The sequence below is a fragment of the Triplophysa rosa genome, linkage group LG16 (assembly GCF_024868665.1).
Source record: "Triplophysa rosa linkage group LG16, Trosa_1v2, whole genome shotgun sequence".
NCBI classification, from domain to species: domain Eukaryota; kingdom Metazoa; phylum Chordata; class Actinopteri; order Cypriniformes; family Nemacheilidae; genus Triplophysa; species Triplophysa rosa.
Genome location: NC_079905.1, coordinates 22,561,188 through 22,573,829, shown reverse-complemented (window position 1 = coordinate 22,573,829; position 12,642 = coordinate 22,561,188). Strand labels below are relative to the sequence as shown.

The following is a 12,642-nucleotide window of genomic DNA, read 5'->3' as shown; positions in this document are numbered from 1 at the left end:
TGGTGGCTATAATATGTTTAGTACTATAATGAATTGTATTTGAAAGCTATGTGCTCACATTACCTTGTATTATTTCTGAACTACCTCCTTAGGGCTTTCAGTATCACTTAGATCTTTGAGAAATGGTACAGTATCATTCCTAATGGCTACTGTGTAAGGGATGAATAGTGTTGCTCAAGTAAGTATATATTGCAGAGAGTTTAACATTGCATTGTTTACAACACGTTTAAAAGTTGACAGTTTCCAATTGACTTTGACAAGTTTGAAAGTAGGTTTAAGTCAATTTAGAATCTGTGATTAAATGTAACAGTAAAGCCTCTTAAATAAATCATGTTAATTAGTTACACAATGCAATGTTCCACATCATCTTGGGAGCCGTTAAAAAGAGCATTTACATGTACATGTTCATGAAGAGGAGTTCAATAAGAATATATAAATTTGCTATAATTCAACTTCCTGTGAACTCACCAGGAGTCGCCTGTACACTTGCTGGGAGGCTCCGGATGCTATCTTTTTCAGCCACTAATGAGATGTCATATAAGTTACACGGTTCCAAGCCATCAATTTGTGCCGAGTCTCTCTCCGGGGGCAGGTAGTCTCTGGGCACCTCTGGAAGTCTGTCTGAAGTCTTATTTGGAGTAACGGAGAGGACGTACCTGTCAATCTCTCCCTGTGCTTTTTCCCATTTGACAACAACCGATCTGGTGGCTGTCTTCACAACCTGCAAGTCTTTAGGGCCAGAGATCACTGTACGGGAGTTGATTAATGAAATCATTATTTAAAAATTTTAAAAATCCACAGAATACAAACAGACTTACAGTCATGCTACTTATACTCACATGTGATAAATTTCACTGTGGTTTCTGCTCCAGTCATCCCCTCTTTCTCTCCAGTTAAGGAGACGATGTACTCCTGTCCTGCGGCTAGTCCAGTCTGAATGTAAGTGGTCGATCTTCCACTGATCTTAGAGCTTATTTTTTGATTGGATTCTTTCTGCGAGAATGGAAAAGAGGACATTTTTAACATTGTACCAAATTATTTGCTTTGTTCTGTGCAGTTTCCCTTCAAATGTCCCACATTCCCTTGCCCACCAGTGCTACTGGTGGGCCCTTGCCAAAAGGTTCAATACTCTGGTTCAATGCCCAGAGGTCACATGCTGATAAAATTTCTAGCAAGGGTTTTAAAGGGGTACTCCACCCAAAAATGAAAATGCTGTCATCATTTACTCACCCTTAAGTTATTCCAAACCTGTATAAATGTCTTTGTTCTGATGAACACTATTCAGAAAAATGTTAGCAACTGACATTTCTGGGACATCATTGACTACATAGTAGGAAAATTATTTTACCATTTTTTGTTCTCTTGAACACAAAATGAGATATTTAGAAGGAGTTTTTGACTACCATTTAATATTATTCTATGATGTCCCAGAAATGTGAGTTGGTAACATTTTTCCAAATGCCTTTTTGTATTCAGCAGTACAAAGAAATGTATACAGGTTTGAGGGGTGGAGTATCCCTTTAAACTGACCCTACTGTGGGGGGGCTAATTATTGTTTGATATAAAAATTTACAGCGTAACTAATTGTAACAATAATGTACCTCTAAGTACATCTGTAGGTAAAAGGGAACAACATGCAAAGTTTGGGGAATAATGGGGTAGGAGTGAGGGAAGAAAAAGTATACTTTAAGGCCCAGTTTCACAGACACAGTTTAACTTAAACCAGGACTATGCCTTAGTTAGATTAAGATATTTATGTCGCTTTTATAAAAATACCTTAGAAGAATACATTACTGATGTGCATCTTGACACAAAACAATATTTCTGGGCAAGTTATATTCAGTTAAGACAGGTCACAGATTCATTTTTATCTATCTTAATATCTACAAAGTAGGCAAACGTCCACTCAGGAAGCAGCAACAATGACCTCTACATCATCTTAAGAAACAGGTAGATCACATAAGTATGTTTGTCTTTCAGAATAAGTAATTTCAGAATAAGCGCCAGTCTCTCTCTCTCTCTCTCTCTCTCGCAATGAGTTCAGACTTCAGAGTGTGCGTGAAGGGAGTGGCGTGTAAATAAAGCGCCTTTTCATGTATTTCTGAACTTGGATGGCTATTTAAAGCTGTTGACAGTTACTAAAGATGTAAAGTGCTATTTTCGACAGGCACATGACACCACAAGACGTCTGTATTATAAACTGCGAATAAACTCTCGCTTGTGTTAAAATCGATGAAACGCACACTGTTCTCGTGACCTGGCAGATTAATCCTTAGATTTAGATTCAATTTATTGTCATTGCACATGTACAAGTACAAGGCAACGAAATGTGACCTCTGCATTTAACCCATCCAGAGAGTAGCGAACACACGTACCCCCGGAGCAGTGGGCAGCTATCACTGCAGCACCCGGGGAGCAAGTAGGGGTAAGGTGCCTTGCTCAAGGACACCTCAGTTGTTACCCGCCGGCCCTGGGAATCGAACCGGCAACCTTCTGGTCATGAGTCCGACTCTCTAACCATTAGGCCACAACTGCCCCACAACTGCCCTTATTGAATCTATATATATATATATATACAGTATATATCCATGTAAACCCAGATCTTTAAATGGGTTTACATGGGGGTGCGACCAGGAAAAGGTTGAGAACCACTGATGTATGGGATAAGCCTGTTGTTCTGACAAAATAAACCCCCACAGAGTGATTAAGACCCTGACATGAAGGGGTTTATTTTGTATTTACAACCAGCTGTACGTACATTATCCTCATTACATGGCTACTCGCCACATTTTAATTTGAAATGTTTTAATAGATTGTTTGTAACAATCCTGGCACAAGAAAAGAGACAACAGAGTGATACATTAACCTGTAAATAGTACTGGTTGGTTTTTAGTGGGGAAAACAAACTCTGGAACGCTGTGACTGTCCAATGAGAATCAAGTATTCCAGAGAGCTGTGTAAAAACAGAAATACAACTAAAGTACTACTCATGTCATAGTTTGGAAAGCACACTCTCCAGCATTTAGTCTTTGGTTTAGTATTAAAAATTGTTCCTGATATATAAAAACTTTAATTAGGTCCCAGAAGAGAGCCAGGGAGTATACAGCTGCTCAGCTGTGCACTTTATTTTTGTCTTTCGTCTTGTTCTTGTTAGTTATCTTCTGTTTGTTATTTACTTAAAAAGCTGAATCAATTGTCCATCTGTCCTTGTTTCTGTTATTCCTGTTGTCCTCCTCCTCTCTCGTGCATGTGCCATAGCAGCTGCTCTGTGATGTCATCTGTCTGGCTGCTGGGATGTTTTTGACCATGTTTAGATCTTCCATAGCAACAAGCATCTGTCTCATTACCGCTCTCTTTCTCTGGTGCTGTTTTCCCCTTCCCATCTTATTTTATCTCGTTGCAATTTCTCAAGTTCATCATTAAATTCTTCCTCTTTAATCCTTGAGAAAATCTTGCTCTCTCCATCTTTCCTACTCCCACCCATTCATGCTTTGTGTGGAAAAAATGTGCCCTTTTCATTGTCTATGGCCCCTCTGTGTCTTTTTCAATGTATTCGTCAGAAGTTATTTCGTCAAACACTGACTCCATTCTCAAATATTTGTTTGGTTGTTTGAGTTATTTAGTCTCGTGTCGGTATCTAGCTTATCAATGTGATTTAACTTTCAAATGTGATTTGGTCAGTGTACTTTTTTAACTAGAGTACATTGAATTTAAGTATATGAAAAATCTGTTGGAGGTTTATTGCTGACTTTCGTGTAGTCACAGATGTTTACAGGTTTCCTACTGTTCTGCTGTGGGAACCAACGCTCCAAAACAAAGTTACTACCCTTTCTGAGAAACCATATAAAGAGATATGGACAGGCACACACGGTGTGTTCCAAGTACCTGAGGTACTTTCTGGTAATAAATAAGCAATACATGTTGTTTGTTAACTTTAATGACATATCATCTCAGCGTGATTTATAAACCTTTAAATGAAAAGGGTTACATTGTAATTGGCCTAAAATTGATCACGGTCAATCATCTAGAAATTCTCGTTCTCACCAATGGCTCTTTTTACTCTGTGGTCTTTTAAGCCTTGTAGGAAGCTTCCTGGATGCTGAGGATTAGATTGTAATGCTTCAAATAACGTTGCATGCGAAAATAAGTGTTTCAACATGTGTTGACATATTTCAACAACATCCCAGTTCATTCCCAAAGCATCTGGTGAGTCTAATGCAGTCTTCCATTGATAGCTCCTACATCACCCACCCCACAGCATATTGAGTGCATGTGTTTCTTACCGGACAATTACTCCCAGAAACAAGCCATCAAATTGAGCTAAAACAGCACCTGAATACTCTCTTTTATTCTACAAGCAGGGTTAGAATCAAGGAGCCCCAAAGACACAAGAAATGTATTCATTTTATGCTGAGTCATTGCATTAAAGTAGAATGTGTGCTGAGTTACAGCTTTGACACTGTACACTCCATATATACTCCATATATATTGTTTATTGTTTTCGCTGTGTAGTTAAAGAGTATTTCTCTTAAATACAGCATTTTATACTGTAGATACAAAGCATATCAAGCTTCCAGAGGGGTAGAGCATGCGATTCTGAACGAGGCGTGTCATGACTCTACCTCATCTTGTCATGTTTTTCTTGGTCTTGTGGCAGAGTCATGACAAAGCCTTTGGTTTTGTGTGGAGAGAAACATATTAATGTCGTTCAAGACTTAATATGCGTTCTCTACAGTCTTGTCATTTGCCCCGCCCCCTCTCGTTTCCCGTATTGCTTCCCTGCCGTGTCTTATGTTCCTCACCTGCCCCTCGTTATCTTCCTTTGTTTGTCACCCTATATAATACCCTCGTGTTCATTGTCCTGTGCTCGTGCGTTGTGCTTGTGTGATTGTATGTGTGTTCTCCTGTTAACCTCGCCTTGTATTACCGTGTCCTGTGTGCTAGTCTTCCCTGTGGATTCCCTATCAGTGTGTTTGTAAGTAGTTTTTAGTTATCCTGTCTCCTTTGTTTTTGCCCCATTGAGGGAAGTGTTTTGTTCGTATTCTTGTTTTTCCCCCATAGTGGGGTTTTTGTTTGAATTATTAAAGTCTTGTTTTGTTACCCCGTCACTGCTGCCTGCAATTGGGTTCTTCCTTCCACGGCTGTGACAGAGGCGGGGTTATTTCTGTTTCATCAGCTCACCTCAGGGATGTGTTTTATCTCCTCTATTTTTTATATATAAAATGCGCATTGTTACAGCACGTTCATGAATAGGAATATCAAGTACAGTACAGCATTGCACCAAGTGTATGATAGGGCCCTATCAGTGATGGCACCATAAAACATCCGAACCTTTCCTATTTTGAATATTAAGGAAAAGTGATTTTTTTAAAAAGATATACGAAATACTTTTAATTGTCATTGTTTGTATAGGCTCCCCATTGATATGTGTAGGATGTAGCATTTTCTGTTCTCTAAAGTCAATCTCCTTTGTTTTGAGTTAAAGATTTGATTTCTAAGACCATTTTAAACAGAAATCAAGAACTATGTTCCTCCTCCCCATTATATACTGTAAAAGACTTGCACAGTTATATACTGTCTTTTACAGCGCTTTAGACCATGCGCTTAGATAGTTGAAATAGGGCCCACAGCGTTATGACTTTCTGTAATACTTGCTGGTATGGTAATGCAACCGAGGTACAGAGGAAAAGGGGTTAAAATGGCAATGAAGCTGCTTCATTGCCCAGTATAGAAAGCATTTATAGAGAGAGAGTGCTAAATAAGGCAAATTACATTAACAGTGACTGATAAGAGACAGCCTTTGCTTTGTTCTTTAGAATTGCTTCCATCTGGTCAACAGTATTGTTTTCCCATTGTACGTAAAAATGACTGTTTTTTTATTCTTAAACTCTCTGTTGTCGTTTAATTTGTGGATGTAATGTGTATGCCTTCATTGAATCCTCAGTCCCTTCCAAGTTAATCACCAAACTTGGGAACCTGGGCATTAACACCTCCATTTGCAACTGGATTATGGACTTTCTGACAAACAGACCTCAGCTTGTTAGGTCAGGCCACATCTGCTCCACCACCATCACACTTAACACTGGCGTTCCACAGGGCTGTGTTCTGAGCCCCTTTCTCTACTCCCTCTTCACACTCGACTGCAGGCCTGTGAATGGATCTAATGCCATCATCAAGTTTGCAGACGATACTACAGTGATTGGTCTCATCAGCAACAACGATGAGACTGCCTACAGGGAGGAGGTCCAGCACCTGGCCACATGGTGCTCAGACAACAACCTGCTCCTTAACACTTCCAAGACAAAGGAGCTCATCGTGGACTTCAGGAAGGAGAGAGGAGGCACACATGACCCCATCCACATTAACGGGATGGCTGTTGAGCGTGTCCCCAGCTTTAAGTTCCTGGGGACCCATATTTCGGAGGACCTGTCCTGGACCACCAACACCTCCAGCCTGGTCAAGAAGGCTCACCAGCGCCTCTTCTTCCTGAGGACCCTGAAGAAGAACCAACTGTCTTCAGCTATCCTGGTGAACTTCTACCGCTGCGCAGTAGAGAGCATCCTAACCAACTGTGTCACAGCCTGGTATGGGAGCTGCTCTGTTGCAGAGCGCAAGGCACTGCAGCGGGTGGTGAAAACCGCCCAGCGCATCACAGGGACTCCACTTTCAGCCATTGAGGACATCCAGAGGAAACGCTGTCTGCGTTGAGCTAGCGGCATTCTTAAGGACTCCTCTCACCCCGCACACAGACTGTTTACTCTCCTGCCTTCTGGCAGGCGCCTCAGATGCCTCCGGACAAGGACTAGCAGACTGAGAAACAGCTTTTTTCCCAGAGCTGTCTTGCTATTGAACTCTACCCCCCACTGATTCCACAACCCCCTCATATACCTCTACTAAATGCTGCTATATTGTTTTGTTTATTGCACTACAGGCCTGTCAAGTGCACGACTGGACTGTCTACACATGTACTACATGTTTACTTGCTCTACCGGACTATTTATACATATACCGCATCATCTGCAATCCAATACTATGTACTGAATACTGCAATAACTCATCTACTGCACTGTTTACTTTAACTTAATAACTGCTGTCCATAATTTATGCACACTTTATATTCATTGCACTACTGTTCTGCATAGTCTAATTTATATTGTACATATCCATCAGTAAATTTCTGTTTTCAGTAAATAGCCATCTGTATATAATGGTCATAGTACATTACCACTTGTAAATTCTTCAAAATTTTGCTTTATCCTGTATTTATGTATTTATGCACAACTGTATATCCTGCACTTGCTTATTGCACTTCTGGTTAGACCTAAACTACATTTCGTTGCCTTGTACTTGTACATGTGTAATGACAATAAAGTTGAATCTAATCTAATCTAATCTAAATCTGCTGTTAACTAACTAATAAAGATCAGTTTTGACTTCTGCATTTAAGGCCCTTCTGAACAGAACCTGACAGTTCTGGTTTACCGTTAATAAACTCTCTTTCCTTTGGAGCTTTGTAAACATTCTCAAGTGTGCCACACACTATTAAGCGAGCATACTTTCAGCCTGAGAAACCTCATTTATGAGGAGCTGACTGATTTATGTTGTTATGTTTACGCAAGCCACAACAACAGATAGAAAACTGTGTAAGACTTTACTTAAAGCCTTTATGTATAATGCATTATGAAGGGTTATTAAATGGTATGATGCATTATAATCGTACGTAATATGTGTTGTAATACATTACATTTATAATGTATAAACTGTAGTTACAACTATACATGAGACATTACAAGGCATAAGTAATACATTAAAACTACTATTATAATGCATTATACATATATTCTTTAAGTAAAGTGTTACCGAAAACTCTTACTAAATGAGAATGAGATAATCAATACTAAGGTTGCATTCAATAAAATAAACAAAAACAACAGTTATCACGACTGTCATTTTTTAAATGCCAACAGCACACATGATTAGTTACCCATCATGATACCATGTTTTGCTGTCAAAAATGTGAAGTTTCTGGAACCATATACAGTATCTCACAGAAGTGAGTACACCCCTCACATTTTTGTAAATATTTTATTATATATTTTCATGTGACAACACTGAAGAAATGACACTTTGCTACAATGTAAAGTAGCGAGTGTACTTTTATAACAGTGTAAATTTGCTGTCCCCTCAAAATAACTCAACACACAGTCATTAATGTCTAAACCGCTGGCAACAAAAGTGAGTACACCCCTAAGTGAAAATGTCCAAATTGGGCCCAATTAGCCATTTTCCCTCCCCGGTGTCATGTGATCCGTTAGTGTTACAAGGTCTCAGGTGTGAATGGGGAGCACATGTGTTACATTTGGTCTTATCGCTCTCACTCTCTCATACTGGTCACTGGAAGTTCATCATGGCCCCTCATGGAAAAGTGGGCAAACTGAGCTGCAGCACGGTGGCCAACACCTTACAGCGGTTTAACAGGACAGGTTCCACTCAGAACAGGCCTCGCCATGGTCGACCAAAGAAGTTGAGTGCACATGCTCAGCCTCATATCCAGATGTTGTCTTTGGGAAATAGACGGATGAGTGCTGCCAGCATTGCTGCAGAGGTTGAAGGGATGGGGGGGTCAGCCTGTCAGTGCTCAGACCACACGTCGCACACTGCATCAAATTGGTTTGCATGGCTGTCGTCCCAGAAGGAAGCCTCTTCTAAAGATGATGCACAAGAAAGCCCGCAAACAGTTTGGAAGCATGTCCTGTGGTCTGATGAGACCAAGATAAACTTATTTGGTTCAGATGGTGTCAAGCGTGTGTGGTGGCAACCAGGTGAGGAGTACAAAGACCAGTGTGTCTTGCCTACAGTCAAGCATGGTGGTGGAGTGTCATGGTCTGGGGCTGCATGAGTGCTGCCGGCACTGGGGAGCTACAGTTCATTGAGGGAACCATGAATGCCAACATGTACTGTGACATACTGAAGCAGTGTCACGAACAGAGTGGGGTGGAAGAACCCAAGCGCAGGCAGGCAGTAAGGGGATAACAGGGATTTATTTAAACAACCAAAACAGAACAAAAAACACCCACAATGGGGGAAAACAGAACTAAGGAATATATATAAAACAAAAGACTTCCCACGAGGGGGCAAAATGAAAACAAGAACAGTAAAACTAAACTAAATGACACGACCAAACGTCTTAAATAATACAATGAACAAAACTCACAAAACACGAACAGGACCACGGGTAGCAACACCAGCAAGCACACGCGAGACCACAGTACACAACGCAATACAAGAGCACAAGACAAAGAAACAAGAGGGTATATATAGGGAAGACAAATGAGGGATAACGACACGGGGCAGGTGTGGGACATTAAACACTCAGGGAAAGATAACGAGGAAACGAGATGGCGGGAACAGAGACGAGACACTGGAAAAACACATGAGAGGTAAAAACATAAACATCTCATGGCCTTCCCACATAAAACCCAAGGACTCTGCCCCGATCCCACCACACGACTAGAATTTCATAAACAAGACGGTGGGACCGTGACAAGCAGAGCATGATCCCCTCCCTTCGGAGACTGGGCCGCAGGGCAGTATTCCAACATGATAATGACCCTAAACAGACCTCCAAGACAAACACTGCCTTGCTAAAGAAGCTGAGGCTAAAGGAGAAGACCTAAACACTATTGAGCATCTGTGGGGCATCCTCAAATGGAAGGGTGGAGGAGCGCAAGGTCTCTAACATCCACCAGCTCCGTGATGTCGTCATGGAGGAGTGGAAGAGGACTCCAGTGGCAACCTGTGAAGCTCTGGTGAACTCCATGCCCAAGAGGGTTAAGGCAGTGCTGGAAAATAATGGTGACCACACAAAATATTGACACTTTGGGCCCAATTTGGACATTTTCACTTAGGGGTGTACTCACTTTTGTTTTGTTGTTTAGACATTAATGGCTGTGTGTTGAGTTATTTTGAAGGGACAGCAAATTTACACTGTTATACAAGCTGTACACTCACTACTTTATATTGTAGCAAAGTGTCATTTCTTCAGTGTTGTCACATGAAAATATATAATACAATATTTACTAAAATATGAGGGGTGTACTCATTTCTGTGAGATATTGTATTTTCAAGATACTGGGACCTGCTTGAAAATATCTACAAACCTGCTGTAAAGTTAAATAACGGTTCAAATAATACAAAACAGCTATTGTACTGTAATCTGCGTGTATACTGTAAAAATCACAAGCACTGCCAAGTTTTCAATGCCTAACTTCATGTTGATTTCCTTTATAACCAAATGTGATTCAAATGCTTTTGAAATGAATGACTTAAAGCGATACTTCAGCCAAGACACAACATATCCCCATGTTTTACTTACCCTTAAGGCATCCTAAGTGAATATGGTTTCTTCTTGAGGAATAATGCAGTCGGAGTTATAGTACTACGCATCATTTTTCTTCTAAGCGATAGAATGGGAGTGAATGGGGGGAAATTTTTTGAAGATCCAAAAGTGCTTCCATCAATCAAAGAACTGCTCGACACGGCTCTGTGGTCTTAAAAAAGGTCTTCTGAAGCGAATCGATGTGTTTGTTTAAGAGCAATATCCATATTGAGAGTGCTATTAACGATAATGTCTTACTTCCGTTATCCCTCGGCTGCGCATGAACCTGATGCTGGTGTAACCCCTTGTTTAAGGCAGCGTTTTATTATGTTTACTTTGTTTTATAATTTTTTATCTATTAAACACTTAATGGGTTATTCCTGGAGTTAACAGAACACTTTGTTATTTTGTGTCACCTATGTATACCCAGAGTTTATATATGCGTGTGTCCCCTTTAAGAAATTTCCCCAAGGTGTAGTTTGGTTTAAGTGCACTTGGTAAAATGTGGCTTTCTGCCATCATTTTTGATTTTACTTGGTTGATTGGATGTGTTTGTTAAGGCCCGCCTACGTATAGGTGAGAGTAACGTGATTGGTGAATTAAGAGGTTGGTCGGAAAAAAAACGAGCAGCGAGCTTGAGATCGGGTCGCTGAGAGGCTCGGTCAGGTATCTCCCTTATATAACCGTTAATCTTGAGTTATAGGGTTTTTAGTATATCTTTTGTTTGTTTTAGGTATCTGAGTTGATGCAGACTTTGTGTTAACTACTTGTTTACTTAACTGCTCACGGGTTTAAGACCTTGAGGGCTGTGCGAGAGCCAGCACTTTCGGTTTGCTGTGGTGGCTGGACTGTATAAAGCTATTGAACTTGCTATTGAGATGCCGTTAGTTAGCGCTTTGCTAGCTGTGCTTATTATTCGTCTTGCGACATAACCCAGTAACCAGATAGCCCTTTTCGAGCCACCGGAAACGCTCAAAGGTCCGCTGGCAACGAGGGACGGTGTGAGATGCTACCGGATAGCGCACCCAGCCACCGGGAGTGTTGGGTGTTCCTCCGGCCTCGTGGGACAACCGGCTGATGAAAGGATCGTGTTTGCTGTGCAGCGGAGATGATCGTGAGTGCGTAACTAATTCAGGTACATTCTATTGGTTCTGTTTTGCTCGCGGAAGAGCGAAGAGGCCAATTTGCTGTTTCCTAGGCCCCTACGCACACGAGCAATGACTCAGGCCTGCATCGGGGGGTGGGGTTTGTAAGTGTTGTGTGTGTGTGTGTGTGTGAGTGAGTGGGCCCACTTTGTTATTTACTGTTAATTGAACACTTCTCTACGTTTACTGTTTAACATTCGTTAAATAGTGCAAAGGGTTACCTCATTGGGGAATATTAACTGTGTTGGAGACATTATTATCGGGAATCTGTAGTTTTCATTGTTCATTTATACGTGTAAGGGAGTGTGTATAAATACCTTGCAAGGGGAAAAAAACGTAAATTGCTCTTGAAATCCCAGTTTCTGGTTGGATCGTCCTACGGGAATAGTGTTTATTTTCTTCTGTGAATTGAGGATTGCTGTCTCTACTTGTGTATCTCTGAATCTTATTAATATCTGATATATATATATAAAACTATATCATTTCATTTCATTTTTTTTCTATCGGTTTATAAATAAATCCCCTTAACTATAAGTTGGCCAGTTCATTTGATTATTTTGTGAAGTGCATCTAAAAGCATTGGTATCAGAGTAGGGGCTTTACTACATTGTCGAGAGACACCAATTATAGGAACCCGGTGCTCCGCCTTACAGAGCTTATGTGAGGCAAGCCCAGGAGGGCAGGGGCGCTACACTTGTTTTTCCGGGAAAGTATGGTGACGAAAGCTCCAGCACAGAGACGGTATTGGAACAAAACGAAACTGAAACTTAAGACACACCTGAATCATTTGCTGGAAAAGCAAGCCTCTGGTTCACGCGCAGCCAAGGAATGACTCAAATGAGAGATTATTGTTAATAGCATTTGTAACAAGTTCAATAGGTAGGAAGTAGGAGTGTAACGGTTCTCGGTAAAAAATTTAACTGCACGGTTCTCCACCAACGGTTCGGCGCTCATCTTAAATCTGACGATGGATTTATAATATGGTTTGTTAGAAATTATAATGCATAAAATAGACTGACAAAGTTCAGCTAATGTATGTTTGTCGATGGATACACATTTAATACCTACAACAAATCAAATAACATAGACAAATTTCAATAGGATTGACGTATGCTGTAA

The 12,642-nt window shown here is 40.7% G+C and overlaps 1 protein-coding gene across 1 annotated transcript in view; it reads right to left on the bottom strand.

Annotated features, from left to right (window-relative positions):
- LOC130566714 (tenascin) overlaps positions 1 to 12,642 on the bottom strand; it is a 54,307-nt gene that overhangs the window by 26,592 nt on the left and 15,073 nt on the right. The window contains exons 5-6 of the mRNA XM_057354407.1: positions 840 to 993; positions 469 to 747 (exon numbers count right to left, since the gene is read on the bottom strand). Of these exons, the coding sequence (XP_057210390.1) occupies positions 469 to 747; positions 840 to 993 (433 nt within the window). The remainder of the gene's footprint in view (positions 1 to 468; positions 748 to 839; positions 994 to 12,642) is intronic.